This window comes from Schistocerca piceifrons, chromosome X, assembly GCF_021461385.2.
Source record: "Schistocerca piceifrons isolate TAMUIC-IGC-003096 chromosome X, iqSchPice1.1, whole genome shotgun sequence".
NCBI lineage: Eukaryota > Metazoa > Arthropoda > Insecta > Orthoptera > Acrididae > Schistocerca > Schistocerca piceifrons.
The window spans coordinates 348,510,638-348,535,174 of record NC_060149.1 but is presented as its reverse complement, the minus strand read 5'-3'; the positions used below and the strand labels follow the sequence as shown (position 1 = coordinate 348,535,174).

At 39.6% G+C, this 24,537-nt stretch overlaps 1 protein-coding gene across 1 annotated transcript in view; it reads right to left on the bottom strand.

Annotated features, from left to right (window-relative positions):
- The window catches only part of LOC124721956 (trithorax group protein osa-like), a gene marked incomplete in the record, with an annotated part of 116,348 nt that overhangs the window by 32,536 nt on the left and 59,275 nt on the right, over window positions 1–24,537 (bottom strand). Inside the window, 6 exon segments of the mRNA XM_047247121.1 lie at window positions 4,678–4,852; window positions 5,475–5,597; window positions 6,233–6,391; window positions 16,747–16,963; window positions 22,481–22,695; window positions 23,087–23,111. Coding sequence (XP_047103077.1) covers window positions 4,678–4,852; window positions 5,475–5,597; window positions 6,233–6,391; window positions 16,747–16,963; window positions 22,481–22,695; window positions 23,087–23,111 — 914 coding nt within the window.

The window sequence follows — 24,537 nt, the reverse complement described above, 5'->3', positions numbered from 1 at the left end:
AAACCTAAACCTGGATGGCCAGATGCGGGATTTAACCATTGTCCTCCCAAATGAGAGTCCAGTGTGCTAGCCATTGTGTCATCTCGCTTGGTGTGTCAGCTGCTTTGCAGAAAGTTCCAGGTGCTGAAGGGTATAAAAATAGGCATTGGTCCAATTTTTGCCAAGGTTCTGGAGAAAATTATTATAAAATTCAAAAAGACAGGTTCTTCCGTAGTGAAGTGTGGCACAGGGAGAAAAACAACTGATCAAACATCAGTAGAAGTGACCACAGCATTGCAGGAGAGGTCACAAGGTGGTGTGTAAACATGCAGTGCATGGGGAATTGCCCAAACTTTGGACATGAATGTGAGCATGGTGAATAAATTTTTACAAAACATCCTGCATTTCTATCCACAATTTTACCAATCTTCAGGAGTTGCTTCATGCTGACTTACCAATAACAAAAACGTTTTCTCTAGTGTTCTTACTTGCATTAAAGTGGACAATGAATGGACATAGAACATTCTGCACACAGACAAAACCCATTTCCAACTACAAGGACATGACAATACACAGAATTGCAGAATATGGTCGACAGGAAATCTGCTCACACATCAACCGTTACTGCTTCAATCTGCAACAGTAACTGCATGGTGCAGGTTGATGATATTATAAGACCGTATTTTCTGAGGAGATGGGTCCTGCAGGGCCTGTTACCTGTGACATCACAGTTAAACACTGAATGCAAGGTGGTGCTCCTCTGCATATTGCACAGTCAGTGATGCAGTTGCTGCAGAGGCACTTTGGAAATGCTAGAATTGTCAGCTGTCATTTCCCTACAGCCTGGATGTTCAGATAATTTGATCTTTATCTATGTGACTTCTGTCTGTGGGGTAACCTGAAAGATAGTGTTTAGTGCTCTGATAACAAACACAGCTGATATGATTGCACACATTGAGCACCACATTCTGAACGTGAACCATGAGAGACTCCAATCTGTTGTGCAACATGCCATTTTTAGATTTCAACTTGTGGCAGGAAACGGTGGACAGCAAATTGAACACATCTTGCGCCAGTCTTATGACATGCTTTTTATGCCATTTCTTGGCCTTGTGAAAACTAAAACCAGATGTCACTGTTGCTTTTTATGCAGTTTCTGGTCTCTGGACAGTTAAAAACCAATTTTTCCCATCCGACGTAGTACAACCATGTCGCAGTGGATGGGCTTTGCTAACTTACAGTACCACAACTATTGAACGCCAAACTTCTGCCATCATTACATAGTATGGTTGGTTTCATATGCAACTAACATCATGGCTGTCATATTGCGAGTCATCTTTTGTTAGTAGCCAAAACCACTTACATTATGACGCTTAAGGTGCTGCCTAGTGGTAAAATTTTCATCCCCCCCCCCCCCCCCCAAAAAAAAAATAACGTTTCCCCCTTCTTCAATAATGTTCTATTGATATAAGATGTCATTCTGAGCAATGGTTCTTTTTTTTTTTTTTTTTTCTTTTTTTTTTAATTTACAGCATTTCGAAAATGGAATTCAAATTACAGTGGCTCCATGTTCTGAGATACACCTATCAAGATTACTGCTCAGAGGCAAAAACAAAGGCAAGAGTTTAACATTAACTATGTGGGATTACAGTACACAATTATCCATTTGCAATGAGATGACATACCAACAAAGGATAGAAGTCCTCTAATTTCTGTATACATTACATGTCAACAGATAAAATGTATTTCTCTGAAAATTTCTGGACAGCAAAGATGCAAGAGATAAGGTTTTACAGCTTTGTAGCAAGAAAGGGAATAAATAATATAACAGCAATTACCATGTTTTGATTAACTTTAGAACATATCTTAAAATTCAGTATCAGAGAAATCATTCAGATCAGTGGTAACACTGTCTACAGAACTTTCTTCTGACTGTGCAAATTTTCAGTGTGGTGTAAGCCTTTCACTTGAACACATCTCCCACAGTTACAAGATCAATCACTTCCTGGAGCAAACTCTGCACATTTTAAATTCATTCCGCATGTGTAATTTCTGGATGTAACCTCTTCTTGCACTCACCTCCTCATGATAAAGATTGAATTTGTTGGAAAGGAGTATTCATTTTGCACATTTTTTCAGTTAGTTGTATCTCGCAAAGCACTTATTGACAATTTGTTCAAAGTCTCATCTATTTCAATCACACTTCAATAATAAATACAAATAACAATATACATTTATTGTCTAAGTGCAGCTGAAATAACAAAGACTGCAAAAATGTCTGTTTCCTTTCATGGCGAACACTTGTCAACTACTACTGTCTTTCAAATCTTGCCAAATGTGACTGTCGTTACGTCAGGTCTTCAACACACACAAAATTTTTGATCTAAAATTGGATTCTTCTTTGGATTGTAAGCCTTATCAACAAACTTTATGTATTTTAATCCCAAAAATTTTACAATTCTGTTTATCAAATGAAGGCCCCTGTGAAATCATTTCATGCATTTAAGACATTAAGACATATGCCAATTGTGGCTTATAGGATATGGACAACAATCACACAATTCTAAAAAAGCGAGATCAAAAACTTTTTTTTCTAGAAATTGTGCAAATTATGAACACAAGTCTTCTTTCCTTAATATACTTGAAACGTCTTGGCAGTTTAGAGCCATACACTAAACCAGGACTTGAACCGTCACCTTTTGTGGCCAAGTGTTCTAGCAACTGAACTACTTGAACATGAATCACGATCGGCCCTCAAAGCTTCACTTCTGGCAGTGCCTGATAATATCCTTATTCTGAGACAAAGTTCCATATCAATCATACGTTTCCATTCAGTATACTTCTGCACATATTCTATATAGTATCTAAGGTGAAACGGCACATGCTTTTGCTGTGGCAATCTGCTGTCTGGTCACGATTTCTTCTCCTCTGGGACTCTCTTTAAAATTGCATGAAATTCTTAAATACCTCGTATGTGATCCTTTCATTTTCCTCTGTGTGTACTGGAATTTAGTAGCATTAGCTAACAAACATGAGCAAGGAAGTACTCAAGAGGACTCTACATTCTCCTTGCCAATTATTTAATCCAGTGACTACATAAGTGACTCAAAGTCACAACACAGTTTGAAAGCCATACTAACAGCAACTGCATGAATCAAGCATAGTATTACTAAATAATACATGTCAGTGATAGGTATCACGTGAGTAACTGTTGTTTTTTATGGTGCTACCTGAATGACAGCCATGTCATAATTGACACTGTGTTAACTGTATGCATTTACTGCCATGGACTGAATTCTAATTGGCATTGGCAATTACAGAAGAAGAAAGTACAAGGGTTGGGGGAACTAACATTCTCCTGGCGACTGCCACAACTGTTGTATCCCAGAATATGTAGTCATAAATTATCTTGTGGAGAGGAATGGTCCTGGTCCTGGTGGTGGTGGTGGTGGTGGTATTTTCAATCCACGTCTGCAATGTAATGCTTGTCACATTTTTATTTCAAGTGGGAGTCAATAGAAAATTCATGTTGCAGCACCATAAATAAAATACTTTTTTTAACCTTTGTTACATGGTTCATGTCAGTCAGTCTGAACTCTCATGCAAAATTCATTTATGCCATCTGCACACTAGTTCTCTCCCTCTTCTCCCCGCCCTTCCACCATACAGGAATAAAAGAACATCAAACAATACTGTAGAGCAGTAAACAGAGACAGCTCCTTTGATTGCTCTTCATATTACTGTTGTTACATTACAGTTTGAATGTTGTAAGCAAAAATTTGTAGTGGAGAAAAAACAATGCAACAATTACTTTACTTCACACAGACTGGGTATACAGACTTAAATAGAAATTAGTGAAGAAAAACGAATACAAAATGCATGGAGTTAAAACATCATTACTCAATACAACAACAACAGCTCAACATACTAAAAAAATTTCAAAAAAGTGCAAAGAAATAAATCTATGGGAAGAAACAGTAGATGGTAAAATATAAGCAGCATCTTACAGCAACAATTCAAATTTTGATTATGTGAAATATTTTAACATCAACTTTACCTCAGCACAGACCAAACAGTGCAGACAATATTCCATTTGTTGGTAATTCTATGTAAGCCACTTACCACAGCTTAAATGTGTTGTGGTGGAGTTCACATTTTTCATTCCCCTGCGAAAATGGCAGAGGAACAGAGCACAAATAGTACACTTGTAATCCTCCGGTGAGAATGACTACACCACTGCACAGGAGCTTGCACAAGATTCATTCATTAATATTACACATTACCTGCAGTTTCTTTCTCCAAATATAAACATTTTCCAGGAAGAACCACTTTGGCTGTTCTCCAGAGTAATAAATAAACACAAACAAAAATATCTGACCTTTCTCTCCTCCAAATATGAGGCAATTTTATTACCATTCTACCCCCCCCCCCCCCCTCACTATTGTTTCACGACTGCTGCCTCACTACACTGTCCTCTCATATACTTCGTTGTTTCCAACTAAGGGATGTTTACCTTTAAGAGATCTGTGGTACTTCTCTTTTCTATTCTTCTGAAGCAAAAATTAGTCACAAATGCATGTCAGTGAACAATACAGAACAATACATATCCTGACAACACATTGCAAGAAGTCAATATCAGATCACTCCATGATAAAATACATGCACATGGGTTTATATACTGAGGAACTCGAAGCCCACCTTTCAGCCTCAGAAGCGTAGGGAGGATACATAGGCCGAGCAGGTGGATATGAGCTGCTGGGAGAGTACTGCTGATTGAATTCCTGCCCCATATTCGTTGGTTGTCCACGACTATGGGGATACTGATCCGGGTACTGAGAGTACCCGGACTGGCCTTGATAGCCTTGCTGAATTCCTGCAAAAATTAATATTAACCAGAGTACCATTCCAAAACTGTACTATATTTGCAGTAAATTGTAATCAGTGTAATTAGGATATTCTATATATTGCAAATTAAAAGAATTACTGAGATGAGCAACTTACTGAATATCAATAACAAACAATGCAACAATTACTTTACTTCACACAGACTGGGTATACAGACTTAAAGACAAATTAGTGAAGAAAAACAAATACAAAATGCATGGAGTTAAAACATCATTACTCAATACAACAACAACAGCTCAACATATTAAAAAATTTTCAAAAAAGTGCAAAGAAATAAATCTATGGGAAGAAACAGTACAAAAAGAGGTAAACCAGCAAGCAAGCAACAACACTGGACAGAATCACACAGAAACCATTCTACAGTTAGCCACCCATTCCCTCCCATGTTTTAGGAAACAACACAATTCCCTTTATGAATTTTTGCCACTCAAGCTAACATATATAGGCAAATCAACAAGGAAATTAGTTTTCTTAGAAGATTAAAGTGTCAGTTCATGCTGACGTGTGAAATGGAAAAAAAAGTAATAAACAGAAAGCAAAAGGAAAACTCACACTGAAGCATGCGAGCAAGAACATCTAGGGAGGGTTACCTTGGGGACGAGAGGGGCCTCCAGAAGGGCAGTAAGGATTGGGCCTCTGCCCAGTCGCCACGTCGTCAAAAGGGTTGGAAACGCTAATGTTATCCCCCGCACCTTGCGTCGGCACCCCCACACCTAGCACAATAAGCAACTGCTGTCACAAATTCCCCCAACAGGTTGCAGTCAAAATCAAGTTATGAGTTTTACAGATAAAAGCAGAGAAGGAAGATCAAACTTAAAAGTGTGTTTTCTCATGGCCTCCATAGCTACTAACAAAGCAAATTATAAACACAAAAATGCAAAGCAATCTCTTACATTATACTATATTTTACAAATTAAGCTCAAAATGAGGCACAGATGTAATACAAAATAAAGTATCAATAAATGCCTACCCATGAGGAGCACTTTACTTTCAGATTATGATAACCCTATCTTTCTCCCCCTTCAATGGCACCAAAGAGTGGTCACACACCTAAAATAACAAATATAAAAGCAACAATTCCTGCCAGAACTTGCTGGTCTACCTCAGCAGGGGAGAAATATTTATCCAGCAATCTGAAGCAGATATCTACATGTGACATAATATTTTGATACTGAGTTTATAAAAAATGAAGATTGTGCATTACGAATTTATCAGAATTTCAGATTTTTGCCTCTGGAAATTGTACAAAAGCAGTGCAAACTGGACTCCTCAGAAGATATGGGAAATAGTCTCTTAACTGTAATATCAAAATATTTTCTATCAAATCTTATAAAGGTTTAAGACTTACCCGGGTGGGGCGAAGGGGCATTTGTTTGGGAGGAAGGCCTTTGCATTGGTGGAGAACTGTAATCAGGTGTGCTTCCTGGTGGGTAACCGTAACTGTATCCATCCATGGATGCTCCACTTGAACCAGCTGCTGGAAATGAATCCTGTGAATTTGATGAGCCTGTAATTGAAAGAATCCTTTATCACACACAAATGCTTCAACAAGGAAAGTACAATAGTCAAAATCTGAATCAGTAATTGCTCCAAGTATTCACAAACTACAGAAGTGTCAAATTGCTTTTTATAACAATCTGCTTAATAGTCTCTCAAAAAGATTTCATATTAAAGTAAAGTATTACCTTTTCTCAGCAAGGAACAGAAAAAAAACTGTGTGTAAATTATAGGAACATACATTCAGTCAGTATGTGAAAATGTCGAAGGTGTTATACAGGGAAGTACATTTTTCAGAAATTGCACACCAAATCATTAGCACAGCAAAATAACTAACAATGTTTTGTCTTGGAATTATCACTGATTCATGCACATGCACATAGAGACCTGTCAACAAGTCAAAGAGGACAATTAAATTAACCATCAACATGAACTTGCTGAAAAAAGGGGAGGTGTTGAGGAGCAGATGGGGAAAGGATTCAGCTGTGGCCTTGTTTAAGGAGCTTAGGGAAAGAAGACAATGGTAACTCAAACAGCACTAAATCAAGAAGTTTGGATTGTAGACTTGAATATCAGCAGCCCCAACATAAAGTGGGTCCAATGTATGAATCTTATCACTCAGTGCTAACAAAGATTCACGATGATCAGCATTAGTATGTATACAAAGAGAGGGGAAAGGGGCTACATCGCGGGTACTGCTGCATATTTAGCAGTCACAGTGGACACAACATTCTACAAGACATTCAGACCAGGACCTGCATATTAAGATGTTCATCAAATACTGGGGCTGTCTGCACGTGCTGAGCTAATGAATAAAAATCAGTTTGTTATGTGGCGGGAATTGCTCCACTATACAAAACCTGTTCTTTTCGATTCTGTTCGGAATTATAATTCTGGAGGGAACTTTATAACATATTTGGAGCAATGCTGTACAAGGGCTTACTGAAAAGTACGCCTGCAATATTTTTTTTTTTACATTAAAACACTTCAATGATTTTTTAAATAAAATTAATGTTGTTACCATTCTACACTTTTATTCTTTGTGTCTACATATTTGCAATCCTCTGCCACTAGAGGGCTCCGGATTGTAGTGTACAGCATGGCAGTATGTAATGTAACTATGTCGGTGTGTGAGAAACTGAATGCTGTAATCGATTTTTGAATTTAAAGAGTTCGTCCAACTTCTTCTTTAGCATGACAATGCCAAATCACACACGAGCACAGTGAAATCTGCTGTAATCCGATGCTTAGGGGGATCACTGTCGGTCGATCATCCTCCACACAGTTCTGACTTGGTCCCATCTAATTTTAATCTTTTTCCAAAACTAGAAGAACACCACTGAGGCCTTCAATTTCATGCTTATGAATCATTGCAAGTAGAGGAATAATATCTCTATTATTAACTGTTATTCCATTCTAAAACAATGCGTGGAAAAAACCAAAAACTATACCCTTCCGTGCAAGCCCTGATTTCCCTTATTTTATTATGATGATCATTTCTCCCTATGTAGGTCAGTGTCAACAAAACATTTTCACATTCAGAGGAGAAAGTTGGTGATTGAAATTTCGTGAGAAGTTACTGTGACAGTGATGGTTGGTTGGTTGGTTTGGGGGAAGAGACCAAACAGCGAGGTCATCGGTCTCATCGGGTTAGGGAAGGACGGAGAAGGAAGTCGGCCGTGCCCTGTCAAAGGAACCATCCCAGCATTTGCCTGGAGTGATTTAGGGAAATCACGGAAAACCTAAACCAGGATGGCCGGACGCGGGATTGAACCGTCATCCTCCCGAATGCGAGTCCAGTGTGCTAACCACTGCGCCACCTCGCTCGGTTGTGACAGTGAAAAACACCTTTGTTTTAATGATGTCCACCTCAATCCTGTATCATGTCCATGACTCTCTCCCATATTTCTTGATACTACAAAATTTGCTGCCCTTCTTTGAACTTTCTCAATGTGCTCCATTAATCGAACCATGTAACGATCCGACGCCGTGCAGCAGTACTCCAGAAGAGGATGGACAAATGTAATGCAGGCAGTCTCTTTACTAGATCTGCTGCATCTTCTAAGTTTTCTGCCAATACAACACAGCCTTTGGTTTGTCTTCCCCACAACATTTCCTATGTATTTTCTTCCAATTTAAGTTGTTCGTTATTGTAATTCTTAGGTATTTAGTTCAATTATGGCCTTTAGAGTTAACTGACTTATAGTGTAACCGAAGTTTCATGGATTCCTTTTAACACTTATATGGATGATCTCTCACTTTTTTCTTGTCAAGTGCTGCATACTTGAAAATGATTTAATTACATAATTGATAATGGCACTGGCAGATGATGAAAATAATGTCATGAAGAGAATGTGGCACATCTTTATGTTACATTAGCATACTGGGGAAAAAATTAGTCACCCCCCAAAACAGTACAATGCTAATACTGCACAACGTTTCTAGCTTTCACAATCACTCCAGTTTTGCAAGGAAGAGAACCTGTAAGTTTCTTCAGGTGTGACATACCTAACTGAAGCCACTCAGTTATGGTTAAATCCTGTATAGCTACCAAAATGTGGGGAGGCTGACTGTCATTTCACCCATTATTCCAAACCTTCCCACACAGTTTCTATGGGATTACCATCAGATGATTTAGTACACCAACTGAAATGCAGTAAGGCCCCAAGTCTTCATCAAACCAAGCACATATGCGTGAAACCCAGTGAACACAGCTGTTATTGTGTTGAAAGAGGGGAGTGTCCACAGCATTCTCATCATGACTATGAGGAAAGGGTGACATTTAGTCACTCACAGTGTTGAAATCAACATCCCAGCTCATGTTCACAGTAACCCGAATGGGGGATTCCAAGTAATGGTACGAAAAAATACCACCAAAACATCACAGAACTACCTCTTGCCTCCACACACTGCCTCATCAGGGTGTCACTGCCCCCAATGCCTTGCACTGTACAAAAGAGGTCAAATTGCAACTCGACAGACCACACTACTCACCTCCATCCTGCTGATGTCCAGTTTGTGTGTGTTGTCCGCCCCATTAGCTGAACGGTCAGTGCATTGGATTGCCACACACAGGGGCCCGGGTTCGATTCCCGACTGGGGCGAAGATTTTCTCCCCTCAGCGACTGGGTGTTGTGCTGTCATCATCATTTCATCCCCATTCTCAACACGCAGGTCGCCCAATGTTGCGTCACACTCAATAAGACCTGCACTTGGCGGCAGAACTTCCCGACTGGGAACTCCTGGCCACTGACACCATACGATCATTTCCATTTTTTGTGTGTGTTTGGTCCATTGAAGAAGTGCAGCTTTATGTACCGCTCTGAGCAATGGCCTCTCATGAGTTACACAACTCCAAACGTTCTTTGCACACACTTCCCTTCATATAGTTTCCTTTGAAAATGATTGAGATGGACCACCACTCACTCACGGCACCAAGCCATGTTAAATTTGAAACCTATCATCATTGAAAAGGCACAACACTCACCTCTGGACCCTGTATGTTAAGAGCTTTTTATGACCACTGTTCTTACACTGTGTTGCATCACTGTGAGTGATAAACCTGTCAATGAACCACTCTGCCAATGATTAAAACCAACTTTCCGTATGCTATCATTGAACGTTATGAATACTGACCTCTGTTAAATTACTGCACAATCAATCTCTCAATTTTCTTTAAAATTTTTAAAGATTTACTATCACATCAGAAGTAACTAAAATAACAGAATAATGAAGGGAAACATATGGTTTATCTTGTCATTTCACAATAGTTTGCAGAATGTGTTATTTGTAGAGAAAGAATGAGACAACCAATGCCTACATAAGTCAAATGCATCAACTGATACTAACTTCCAAAATGTATCATCAATCATTTACTGGTACACACATCAAAAAAAGTTTTGCATCACCCCGGTTCCCAGAACTCCTGAAGACAGATGGTGAATGGGGATATTGTATCATAGACACAGTCCCTTTGACTGTTCAGAGATGCCACTAAACACGCCCAACGATGTAAACAACCATGCATGGACACCACCTATTAGATGGAGGGTGTCCGACAGCTGATCAATTCCAGTCATCCAACCAGGACAGAGGTACACAGCTCATGTTTTCTGTAGTTCAACCATGCCTAGACAGCCAATACCGTGATTCGATCACATCTGCATTGTTGCTTTATGCCAGGAAGGGCTCTCAACAAGAGAAGTGTCCAGGAGTCAAAGAGTGAACCAAAACGATGTTGTTCGAACATGGAGGAGATACAGAGAGACAGGAACTGTTGATGACACGCCACGCACAGGCCGCACAAGGGCTACTACTGCAGTGGATGACCGCTGCCTACGGAATATGGCTCGGAGGAACCATGACAGTAATTCCACCATGATGCACAACGCTTTTCATGCAGCCACAAGACGTCATGTTATGACTCAAACAGTGCGCAACTTCACTCCTGACGTCCATGGCGAGGCCCATCTTTGCAACCACAACACCATGCAGTGCTGTACAGATGGGCCCAACAACATGCCGAATGGACCTCTCAGGATTGGTATCACACTCTCTTCACCCATGAGTGTCGCATATGCCTTCAATCAGACAATCATCGGCGACATGTTTGGAGGCAACCGGTCAGGCTGAACGCCTTAGACACACTGTCCAGTGAGTGCTGCAATGTGGAGGTTCCCTGACGTTTTGGGATGGCATTATGTGGGGCCAACGTACGCCGCTGGTAGTCATGGAAGGGGCCGTAACGACTGTACAATACGTGAATGCCATCCTCCCACCAATAGTGCAACCATATCGGCAGCATATTGGCGAGGCATTCGTCTTCATGGACGACAATTCACGCCCCCTTGTCATCTTGTGAATGACTTCCTTCAGAATAACAACATCGCTCGACAACAGTTGCCAGAATTTTCTCCAGACATGAACCCTATCGACAATACCTGGGACAGATTGAAAAGGGCTGTTTCTGGACAACGTGACCCACCAACCGCTCTGAGGGATCTACGCTGAATCGCCATTGAGGAGTGGGACAATCTGGACCAACAGTGCCTTGCTGAACTTGTGGACAGTATGCCATGATGAATACAGGTATGCATCATTGCAAGAGGATGTGCTACTGCATATTAGAGGTACCGGTGTATACAGCAATCTGGACCACCACCTCTGAAGGTCTCACTGTATGTTGGTACAACACGCAATGTGTGATTTTCATGAGCAATAAAAAAAGGTGGAAATGATGTTTATGTTGATATCTATTCCAATTTTCTATACAGGTTCCAGAACCGAGGTGATGTAAAACTTTTTTTGATGTGTGTATTTTGAGATTGGGGCAAAAAATAAAATATCCATTTCACTTTAAACACAAGAATAACAAAATTATGTTTGTGGGACAAAATATGACAATGACTGTGTAGATGTGTTAAACATAAAACTACATTCTCTGTGCCATTTAGTAGAGCACATGGAATGATAATTTAGTCTGTGTACACTATTTAGCTTGTCGATATGTCTCAAAGAGTCACTTCAAAAGTAAACTGTGTGCACTTTATCATCTTAAGGCAAGGCAGGATGTCTAAGTGGGAAGATGCCCACCTGCTAACATACATCACAGTAATGTCATTTGTACATCTGTCACGAGACAGGAGAGAGAGATATGCCTTGTAGTTGTCATTGACAGTTAACAGTACTAGCTAATGTGTCTAACATATACATTATGGCTCATATACAGGGTGAGTCACTAACTATTGCCACCTAAAATAACTCCAAAAGTATGATAGAAGCCGAAAAGTTTGTGGGACAAAAGTTGCATGGGAAAAACAGGGACCATAATATGACGTTGGTTTTTTGTTGCTATATGGGGTCACTTCAGAGATATGAAGGTCAACTTTGTTTTTTCAAATGGAATGCTATAGTTTGGTACTTATTTTCTGACAGTGGCTATCAAGACGAATCCAATGATGTGTAATAGGAAGGTCTTTGAAGGTCAACGAAGGTCACAAAGGTGGCATGAACGTCCATTTACAGAAGATGTTGTAAGTGATGACCATTGGTATCAATGCAGTGCTGCAATCTTCTTATCATGGATTTAGTGGTATTCCTTAACACTTTGGCACTTATCGAAGCACATGCTCTGACAATTCTCACTCGCATATCTTCAGTGTAGTTGGAATGTCTTTATAAACTATGTCTTTTACGAATCCCCACAAGAAAAAATCCAGAGACGTCAAGTTTGGCGAACGAGGCTACCACGACACATTTTCTCCGTGTCCAATCCAATGATTTGGGAATTCTCTCTGCAACTCATTTCTAGCCATCAGCGAAAAATGTGTCGGACACCCATAGTGTCGATACCACATTCTGTTCTTTGTTCCTAAAGGTATTTCTTCCAACAACAGACTTAATGTTCCTTGCACGAATGTGGTGTACTTCCTACCATTAAGATTTCCTTTGATGAAATAGGTGCCTGTAATTCTGGCCTCTAGAATCCCACACCATACATTCAGCGACCACGGTTTTTGGTGTGCAACTTGCTGCAGCCAACATGGGTTTTCAGTTGCCCAATAATGCATGTTATACAAATTAACATTTCCACGGTTCGTGAATGAGGCCTTGTCATTAAATAAAATCAAATTCATAAATGTGTCATCACTCTGAATCTGAAATTGAGCCCATTGGCTGAATTCAATGTCACGCATACAATCCGTACCAGTTAATTGTTGGCGGAGACTGATATGGTAAGGATGATATTTATGCAGAACACGAACAACACTACTCTGGCTCATGCCAGATTCCCTTGCGATTTGATGTGAACTAACACAAGGATCTCGAGCCACAGTGGCAAGAGTACCAATTTCCATTTCCTTGTTAGTAACTTTGCTTTGCCGGATATGTTTCCCATGCGTTAAAGACCCAGTTGTTCTCAGTTTATTATACATACATTTAAGTGTATGACATGTAGGGTGGGTACATGGAGGATATCTTCCGGTGTATAAGTATCTAGCTCTCACTGAATTTCGTTGGCATTCTCTGTAAATGAGAAGCATATCAATTTCTTCTTCGAAGGAATACATCATTAACATTCGCTTGATTTGACATTACTAGTCTTACAGCTTCTGTTAGTGTTTTATTGTGAAACCGTCGAATGGTGTTTACATGTCAATGGTACATTAGATGGATGTGCATATTTGGTGAATATTTATTATTTGCACGATATACAAGAGAGAATTGTCAGAGCTTGTGTTTCAATCAGTGCCAAAGTGATAAGGAATACCACCAAATCCATGATGATAAGATTGCAGCACTGCACTGATACAAATGGTCATCACTTCAAACACATTCTGTAAATCGATGTTCATGCCCCTTTTTGACCTTTGTTGAACTTCGAAGGCCATAGTGTTACACATCATTGGATTCGTCTCGATAGCCACTATCAGAAAATAAGTACCAATCTATAGCGTCCCATTTAAAGAAACAAAGTTGACCTTCATATCTCTGAAGCACCCCACCTAGAAACAAAAAACTAATGCCATATCATGGCCCCCGTTGTCCCATGCAACATTTGTCCCACAAACTTTTCAGCTACTCTCATTCTTCCAGAGTTATTCCAGGTGGCAATAGTTAGTGACTCACCCTGTATATCCAAGGAGAAAGCAACAGAGCTGCGTAATGACTTTCCAAAGGCAACTGAGAGAACTGTGTCAAACCAGATGCCACGTGAGTGTGTCTGTATAGTCAGTTTGATCTCTAGACATATGTTATTGACAACAGTAGACCTTAAATCAACTCTGTACATTGACAGTTTTGGTAAGGGATCATCTAGAATGAAACTTCTACGAAAAGCATTCGGATCTCTTTCCCAGTAGATGCAGAATTTGTCTGACACCTGACAATTGTCATCACAGAAGATTGTAGAGACTACCAGGTACCAACACACATCTCGGGCATGCCAACCGATAGGTTCAGCGCGGAGGTGGCTCAGTCACGCTGTGGACTGGTACCATGTATAAATGTCAGGCACCTCTCACTGCTACTGAGCGTAATTTGAACATTGCGCAGTACTGAGGAAGGAATCTCCTACCTCATCAGAGAGAGGCTAATCTGAGCTGTAATGTGGCTACCACCTTACGGACAGCTTGTCAAGGAGGATCAGAGTATGTTATAATACACATAGTGGAGCAACTGCATACTGAATGTTATCCAGAAACAGATTTTAATTCACACTCGCTAAAATGTGCATTTACAAAGCTAAAATGTATGTTTATAAACAGATTGCCTTTATTTTGTTGTTATTTTATTTCACAATATTTACCATTTTTATTTTCATAATGTTAATTCTTTTACTCCCTGTTCCCCTCGAAACTATGAGTGAACATGATCACAGATATGTGGGTGATGTGAAACTTTTTTTTTTCTTTTTGAGCAATTTAGATGAACATGTGTGCTACATTTGATGTTCACTCAGAGGAAATTAAATTATTCTGTGAAGGATCAATTTAAAAATCCTTACACTGAATATGCAAAAGTCCAGTTACAGTGACGTGACCACCACCTATGTTCGATGTCAACATACAGTAACCACTCACAGACAGCAGATGGCAGCAGAGGGTATATAAGGTGTGTCAGGGGGCACATGGGAAACAGTGCAGTCATTGTCCTAATTTGAAAATGGAGCAATTTATCTGACTCCCAAAAGAGCATGTTTATTGGTTTTCGGGCCAATGGCGGAAGCATTCTGAAATGGCTAAGTTTGTAAATTGTTCACATGTCACCGTGGTTAAAGTATACCATGCATAGCAAAATGGCGCTATTCAAAACCGGCACCAAGGCAACTGTGGTTCACCACGGGCCATAGATGACAGAGGTGAACAATGGTTGTAGAAAGTGTAGGATTGAATAGATCTGCAACTGCTGAGCAATTGACTGCTCTGATGAACCAAAGGATTACCAACAGTGTCTCAACAACCTTTTAGTATACATTGCTGTGCATGCGGCTTCACAGTAGGCTGTAATTTGCACACCAATGCTACTACTGGAAGTCTACTGAATGGTGACAGGTGGCCTTTTCTGATGAATCATGTTTTACGCTTCATCATGCAGATGGTAGTTGGCACGGATGGCGTGAAACATCTAAAAGTGAAGGGCCCAGGCCAGAGGAGGGAGCGTTATTCTCTGGGGTACATTTTTGTGGCATTCCCTTGATGATCTTGTCATTCTGGATGGTACAATGGATCACCACAACTATGCAAATACCCTTGGGAACAATGTCCACCCCAATACACAGTTTGTTTTTTTTTCCTCAGCACAGTCATCTACCAGCATGACAATGCAACATGTCATACAACTCTGAGTGTAGCTGCATGCTTTGAAGAGTGCCAGGATGCATTTACCACACTACCCTGGCCACCAAATTCACCAGTTAAATCCAATCAAGAATCCGTGGGACTATCTCAATCGGCCTGTCTGCGTAATGCGTCCACAGCCTAGTAACCCAGTGCAGCTGGCCATGGCACTGGAGTTGGCATGGCTCTTCATCCCTGTTGGTTCCTTTCAGAACCTCACTGACTCTCTCTCTGCCCACCCACACTGCAAAAGGTGGTTGTTCATGCTTCTCACAGGTGGTTGCATTGATGTGACTGGATCATACATTACCTCACGGAATTTAACTCCAGTAATATTAAACACGCTAATGGCTTCTCACTGACTAGTATCTTCAATTTTGTTATATGATTTGGCGCATATATTGTACAATGTGTACCATCAGTAAGTACTGACAGTACACAGCCTCAACAACATATGAATGTGTATTTTTAACTGTGCTTTTTAGCAATGCACAAGAGTTAAAATTTATTCTCTTGTATAATACTTATTTCATGCATCAACACATACCAATACTATTATCAACAACTAATAAAAATCTTTTTTACTTCACACCACCAGCACCAAAAGCGTGGACGATGCTACTGTCACTTGTTGCCGTTATCTTACAATGGAAAAATGTCCATTGCCCACTTCACTGTGATAATATATCTATTACAGATTCACTTCCAAATATGCCATTTTGGGCCTTTTTCAACAACTCACTTTAACACAAAATATGTTATGAACAGGATATGAGTACATAAGTTATAAGATTCTGCAAGCTTTTCTGAAAGAGAGAAGAGTAGAACTTGCAATTCCTCTGTCCACTCTTTTGCATCAGATGGCATGTGATCACAATATTCTACATAGTTTAAGGGCCAAAAGCAATGTAGAGCCCATGTCAGTAATCACTTCAGAGCAGCTATGTAGAGGCACAAATCAAATCAATTAAGTACATAAAATTAAAATTTTCTGTAAGGATTTCAACAGTACAGTGTTATGGACTACCTGGAGATGGAACTGATGATGTCTTGGTCATCTTCTTCTTCGAAGTAGATTCCACTTGATTTATAATTGGTTGTGGGTCTATACCTCCACGGTCAAAGTGACATTCGAAGGCCAAAAGGTTTTTCGTGTAATGCTTCCGAAGTGTATATGCAGCACTTGAAGATGCTCCGATGCCTAAAAGCCCTGCAATGTCTTTCCAGGTTTTGTTTTTTGTGACCTGTGAATTTAAGTTTGTAATCAAACACACATGAGAAAACTGTGTTTGCTGAAACACAAATAGCTGTTATAAACTATACATACTATGAATTAAATTCACCTGTCATGTTTTTCTGTCTGAATGTGAAGGATAATCTCAGGAAATAGTGTACAGATACTGATACAGCTTTCACTAATAGATAGGTCGATTGATGAGGAAGGTTTGTGTAGATAATTCATTACCAGTGTGCCAGACAAGTTGTCTGACCATAGATACTTAGTGTTACCCATGCAAACCAGGGGTAGGTTGCTAGTGAAGAATCATTGTAAGTAATGAGCTTTCTCATGCTACAGGTTAACAATTAAAAATTTCCCTTTGAGGTAACTGTTATTTAAATATTTTTTATGCTACTGACAGATCTGAACTCAAAGATATTAACAAATAATAGAACACACTAGCAACTATCTATTTATGACATCAAATTTTACAGCTAATCTTAACTACATTACTGTTTAATGTACATTCATTTTTAATAAATTTCAAAGTTCAGCTTTAACATTTACTACATACACAATAATCTCAAACTGAAGATAATTCACCACCTTCAGTGGTTTAGGTGAGAGCCTTATTCCTTTGTAATCTGTATTTCCCAAGTAATGGAAGTAATTTCCAAAGTAATTCATAAAATTCAGGAGGTGGTCAACATTAACTTTCACTTATTATTGGAACACACATGAAATAGAAAGATGTTGTGCACTGGTCAAATTTCACACAGTAAAAAACTAACTGCTATTGTTTATGGAAAACAGCTTGCACACAGACAACCCCCCCCCCCCCCACCCACACACACACACACACACACACACACACACACACACACACACACACACACAAATGACCACAAAATCCTACTATCTCAATATCCAAGATAAAAAAAAGGAGCAAATACTGCTCAGCAATTAAGAAGCAACTGAAGAAGGGCTTAAAACGACAAACAGCCACTCCTCTTTATCTTCATTCTGAACTGTATTAATTCTTTACTAATGGTTATCCAGCACAGTATGTGAAGCTGAAGATTAACGAAATGTAACCAGTCTTCAAATTACTTACTCTGATTAATGAACTACAAAAACAGAGAGAAAATGTAAGGCATTGTTTTGTTTTGTTTTGTTTCGAGTTCATAAATTTCAATATCTGCGATGAACAACATGGGGAATATTTTGGTGCAGAACAAGTCAGATACGTCAAAACTCATTTTTCATCTTATTGCTAACCACTACATACAAAACAGGATTTCTTTATTGCAGACATTAGACTGCAAATTATCATAAAACTGGTTACAATAAAAGTACAGGAAATGGATGTTTCAGATTAAGAGGAAAGAGTTACCTCATCCCCACACTCGTACTGAAGAATGGTGTAACTGATCAAGCACACGCATAACATATCACATCTAAACTTAGATTTACACCCTGCAAGCCACCTCTCACGGTATACGGAAAAATCTTATGAGGATCAGTCAACAAGCAGTGCCTCTTTTTTTCTTCAGTAATGCTTATTAATTTAAAAATTTGAATTTGGCACTATTCTACAAAGCTTCTTCTCTAATCTACTGCAGTGGTAACTTCCTGCATCAACAGATGCCAGTACTGCAGTTGCTTGCAACGTGGTCAAAGTCTATGTTCGTATTAAACAGCGTTCTGTGATAGAAGCCTGAAATGTAGAAGTAAAAATGCCCATTGGCATTCATGAAAAACAGAAAAATGTGTAAAGTGATGGAACAGTGGATACCAGCACTGTTTGTTGGCGTAACAACACTGAAGACAGACCACTGGCTCATGAAAAGCAGAGCAGCAGGTGACTCCACCCAACATGCAGTGAGCCGATGACATTATTCATGGTGATCACCAGGTGACTGTGGATGATTTGTGTTACATTACCTCCCACAGTAATGGCATTGTGATGATGATGATTTTTTCGGCAAATGAGATACTCAAAGCTTTGTGCGACTCGAGTATCAAGAATATTAACACTCTGTCGGGCGTAATTGGCCCGACAGGCACAACTGAAATGTTTTTGTTCCCTCTCTCCCAAATAAGTCAGCGTGGGATTTGCCTGCCATTAGTACCTTCCTATCTTCAGGCAGTGTTTACAACACCCTCCACAAATTTTTGCGTGACCTTTGTAGAGAGCAGATGTGACGTTAGTGGCCTCTCATGCTCATTGCACTTTAATACATCTTTGCTTTTGGAGGTGTGTATTTTTGGTTCTTTTTAAGAGTTGTTATTTTGCTCACTTTATGGATGAGTAATGTGAATTTTGTGAATATCTTGTAAAAATATACAGTTCAGTAAGCTTGGCCTTTCAGGCACATTCCGACTGAGTACATAATTATCCTCAAGTTCTCTCTTTTAGACTCTAGATTCTTCAAAGATACAGCTCAGAATTATTACAAATTGTCTAACCCCTGTCATCTCGAAGAAATACAGGATTTGCTGATGTACAGTGATGAGGAAGACTCCATACTGTCTGAGGATCTTGGTGATGAAAGTGACATTGATTCACAAGGTGAGATGGAAGAATGTGAAGGTGATTCCTTAAAGCAGCGAGATGGTGAGGATACTGCTCAAGATGAAGAAAGAAGAGACAACAAAACAAGGAACTTTTATTTGGGAAGAGATAAGAAGACCATGTGGGCCAAAAAGGCACCTGAGGAAAGACATCGTAACGGGATCTTACATCATCACCACTCACCTCCCTGGAGTCATAGGAAATGCTTAAAATGCTACAAGTGCAGTTGAGTGTTGGAATAATTTATTAGCCGATGATATCCTTGCCACCATTATCAAATGTGCAAATCAATACACTGACACTATCAAGGATCATTTCACTAGTGAGAGAGACATCAGATCCACAGATGTAATTGACCTAAGAGCATTTATTGGTTCGTTGTACCCAGCAGGTGCATACGGAGGGAATGGTCAAAGTCTGGAGGAACTTTGGGAGACTGAAGGTGACAGACTGAAAAATTAAGTCTTGTGATGAATATCAAACAGTTTAACAGTCTGATATGTTGGCTTCGTTTTGACACCCGAATTACCAGAGCCCAAGAAAAAGAACTTGAGCAGCTAGCTCCTATTCATAAAGTTTTCGAAGAGTTCATGAAAAATTGTCAGAAGAGCTATTGTCCTGAGGATAGCATCACAACAGATGAAATGCTTCCTGGTTTATGTGGTTTATGTCTTTTTTTGGCAGTATATACCCTCAAAACCTAACAAATATGGAATAAAACATTTTGGTCTTCTTGATGCTAAAATGATATACACAGTGAACATGGAGATCTAAATTGGACTACAGTCTGGAAGTGCTTTCTGTGTCAGCAACAAACCTACTGGAGTTGTCAAGAGAATGGTTAAGCCCATATTTGGATCTAGTCAAAATATCACTGCTGATAACTGGTATTCAGATTCTCATCTTTTGACTATTTGAAGACAAAAAAGCTGTCATATGTTGGAACTGTCTGAAAAAATGAAGACAACTGCCACCAGATTTTCTTAACATAAAAGGGAACACAATACAGCAGTATGTTTGGCTTTAATGATGGGAAGGTTTTTGTTTCCTACACACTGCGCCATAACAAAAAATTAGATTCTTGTACATTTGCTTCACAATGATGATATCACTGGTCCTGAATCTGGAGAGATGGAAAAAAAACCAGAGATAGTCATTTTCTAGAATTCAACAGACGGTGGCATTGATAGTGCATATCAAATGTGTGTTACTTATTGTATGAGCAGAAACACAAAGTGCTGGCCAGTGATCGTTTTTTATTCGCAATGTTGAATGTAGGTGGTCTCAACTCCCAGGTTATGTACCTTGAAAGTCAATTGGAGAAATTGCAGAGAAGAGTGTACCTAAAATCTCTGGCACATCAACTTGTGCTTGGAGAGCTACACAAAGGAAGTATGAAAAAGATTAGAATCCCCTCCAGCTTGCGAAGCTGACTCAAAAGATTTATTCACAAAAAAGACACAAATCACCTCCTCTCCCACATCCCAGTATACGTAGACGCATCACCTGCACTACAGAAATGGGTCGCAGAAGGATGTCAAACTATGAATGTAAAAACTGCCACAAAATATAGTCTGCCAACTTTGCTTATCTGTGCACCGATGTATTTCCTCTGGTAATTGTGAGAGAAGTTGAAAGGCACCAGCATCAAAACAGTGACTTAAAATGGTAGTTTTTTTCATAAATTTATTGTTTGATAAAATTTATGTGCTGAAAACTGTTACTGTTCAGTGGTGGATTCAAAAGTTCGGTCATTTATATTCTGTTTCTTCTGTGTTTAATAAAATGTTTTTTCAGCATCCATTTTCATATGCTGTGTTGCTACACTTTCCATGAAAGCCACCTACCACATTTAGGTTACTAAAGTTGAAAATATGAAATAATAGCTGATTTCAAAATCTCTGCCTATTACGCTCATTGTGCCTGAACACAGGAGTCTCAGAACTGCACCTGACGAATGGTTAACCAAGCAGAATAAAAGGCCAAGAAAAACAATTTCCTGCCAACTCTTGCAGCCCTTCTGTTTGGAGGGAGAGGAGTTTTGGGAAAATTTGTGATTGGAGACCAAACATGGGTTATTTTTTCTGAAGCATACTCAAAGATGTAGTCAATGGAATAGCATCAAAGGAACTCACTGAAGAAGAAAAAGTTCAAAACTTCGTGCCTGACAGCTAACATTATAGCTACAGTATTCTGGAATGCAGGGGGCAAGATTATTGTTGATTTTTTGGAGCAGAGATGCACAATTAATTCTGTCAACCATGTCAGAACCCTCAAATAGCTTAAAGCACATCTACAGTGAGTTTGCACAACATAAGCTATGGTGGATGCTGTTGTTCTGAATGACAATGCAAGACCACACATCAGTCATTACATCACTAAAGAGATTGTGAAAACTGGGTAGGAAGTTTTGCCTCATCACTCATATAGCCCTGGCCTGGCACCATTAAGCTTCCACTTGTTCGGGCCACTAACAGCAGCTCTTCGTGGGATTCACTTTGAAGATGAGGCGGCCATGAAAACATCAGTGTGTCAACGGTTTCAGAAGCAGGGACTGTGCATTTTACCAATCCACATTACGTGCCCTTGTTAAAAAGATGGACCAAACCCGTGGAAATGGACAGATTATATTCAAAAGTCGTAGATTAATTGTCAATGTGTGCTTTCCAATCTATGTAGTTGCATTTGAAATCTTTGACACACACACACACACACACACACACCACACACACACACACACAAGAAGCATTTCTTTTTGACTGACCCTCTTTTAAGCAACAGTTATTTCTCTTTCCTTATCAAACGCACAGAAAAAAACTTAACACTTGCACAATGGCTCTATTATTTATTGAAACACATTAAATTCCAATCACAAAATATTCTTAAAAAATATGTTAGTAGGAAAATCTATTTACAGTACATCTAGTTAGTATGTCTATGGAACTACCATGGAACTAAACACTGCACCTTGCATACCTCCATGAAGCCCCCTCTTTCCTTGACGTAAGCATACAACCGATAGAGATCGAGAGGATTCTTGGAGATGGTGGGACATGCTGAGATAGGTGTTCCACGCTCCTCCATGAACTGCAGCAGTTTGTCAAGCCACATGCGTCGCTCGTGGTTCTCATCCATCTCATACAGTTTGCACAGGCTGTCTGGTTTCTGTGTCACATAACATACTTATTAGTGGGTTCAACCAATACACATTAAAACTCAAAATTTACAAGTACATCAAAATAGTTACAGTATTCTAACACCAATAACCTTAGTTACAATTTGTTGACTGTCAAGTTGTGTAGTTCATACTGCATCTACCCCAATTCCCTATGGGAATACTAAAAACTGCTTTGACATATCTATCTCACCATGTTACATCAAACTGACTGTGATTAAAACTCGACAATTTCAGTTATGTGAAAGAACGAGTTGTGCCACACAACAAAAGTTGGCATGCATGTTTGTACGTCTGAAAGGTGACGTCTATTCAAGTTTCACACACCAGTTGCACAAGAGTGGCTCTAGTAGTGCCACTATGAGGATACAAATCAGGTTTGCTCTTTAAATACACACTGTAATGATCATGAGTGTTAGTTATCTTTGAGATTGGACCAGGGTGGGGAGTGGGGGCAGTTATGGGATGCCTTTAAAGTGTACAAACACCTCACTGAGTCTCAACAAGGTTGTTTAATAGGACAATGAGGAGCCAGATTTTCCTTCTGCGATATTGGAGAAAGACTGTGCAAGAATGTAGCCACTGTACGTGATTGCTGCTACATCATACTGCATATGCAGCAGCAATTTGAGCACATTTGGCACCACAGTGACACAATGAATTTTTACAAATTGGTTACTTCATGGATAGTTCAGAGCTAGACACACTGCCACTGGGGCCCAAACCACTACCATTTGCGACTTCAGTGCTGTCAAAGAGTGTGCTCATTGGAAGACAGGGATGGAGGTCTGTTGTGTTTTCTGATGAAAGCTGGTTCTGTCTCAGTGCCAGAGATGGCCATGTATTGGTTAGGAGTACGCCAGTCGAAGGGGGGCAACCAACCAGTCTGCATGCTGCATGCACTGAACATACACCTGAAGTTACAGTCTGGAGTGTAATTTCTTACGACAATAGGAGCACTCTCATGCACCTTGACTGTGAATATGTATGTTAGTCTGGTGATCTGACCTGTTGTGCTGCCATTCATGAACAGCATTCCAGGGGGCATTTTCCAACGGGATAACACTGCACTGCTGTAATCCAACATGCCCTACAGAGTGTTGACATGTTGCCTTGACCTGCTCAAACACCAGATCTGCCTCCAATTGAGCACATAGAGGACATCATTGGATGCCAACTCTAGCGACATCCGTAATCATCATTAACCATCCCTGTATGACCGACCAAGTGCAACAGGCAAGGAACTCCATCCCACAAAATGAAAAAGGCACCAGTACAACACAATGCATACATGTTTGCATGCTTACATTCAACATCCTGGCAGTTCCACCGTTTATTAATGTACCAGCATTTCACATTTGCAATGGCTTATCTCACACAACATGTGATCTTGAAATGTTAATCCTTAAATATGTTACCTAGACAAATGTATTCCTGAAATTTCATCACTCTATATTAATTATTTTTTGGTGTTCTGACTTTTTTCCATCAGTTTATATTTGTGCATTGAATACATAAAGAACAAAGAAAATCATTATCTCTGACTAACCATCATGGTTAATGGACAAAGTGTCTCACAAATTTCAGTATATAACGTCTCACTACTATCTGATAGTTGTAATCTATGATATCAGCATGAAGTATTTTGTGTGGCAGGAAATCACCAATTTTATGTCACTCCACGCAGTCTTCTCGCTATTTTTGAAGCAAGGCAGAATATTTATTTATTTTAATCAAACGGAGAGAATGTCTTTATCCACAACTTTTGTCTGTCTTGCATCATAGTGACCAATACAAACTAAAAATAGTTGTTTTCTTTAGGTTCACAGTATGAGAAGCATACTGATGA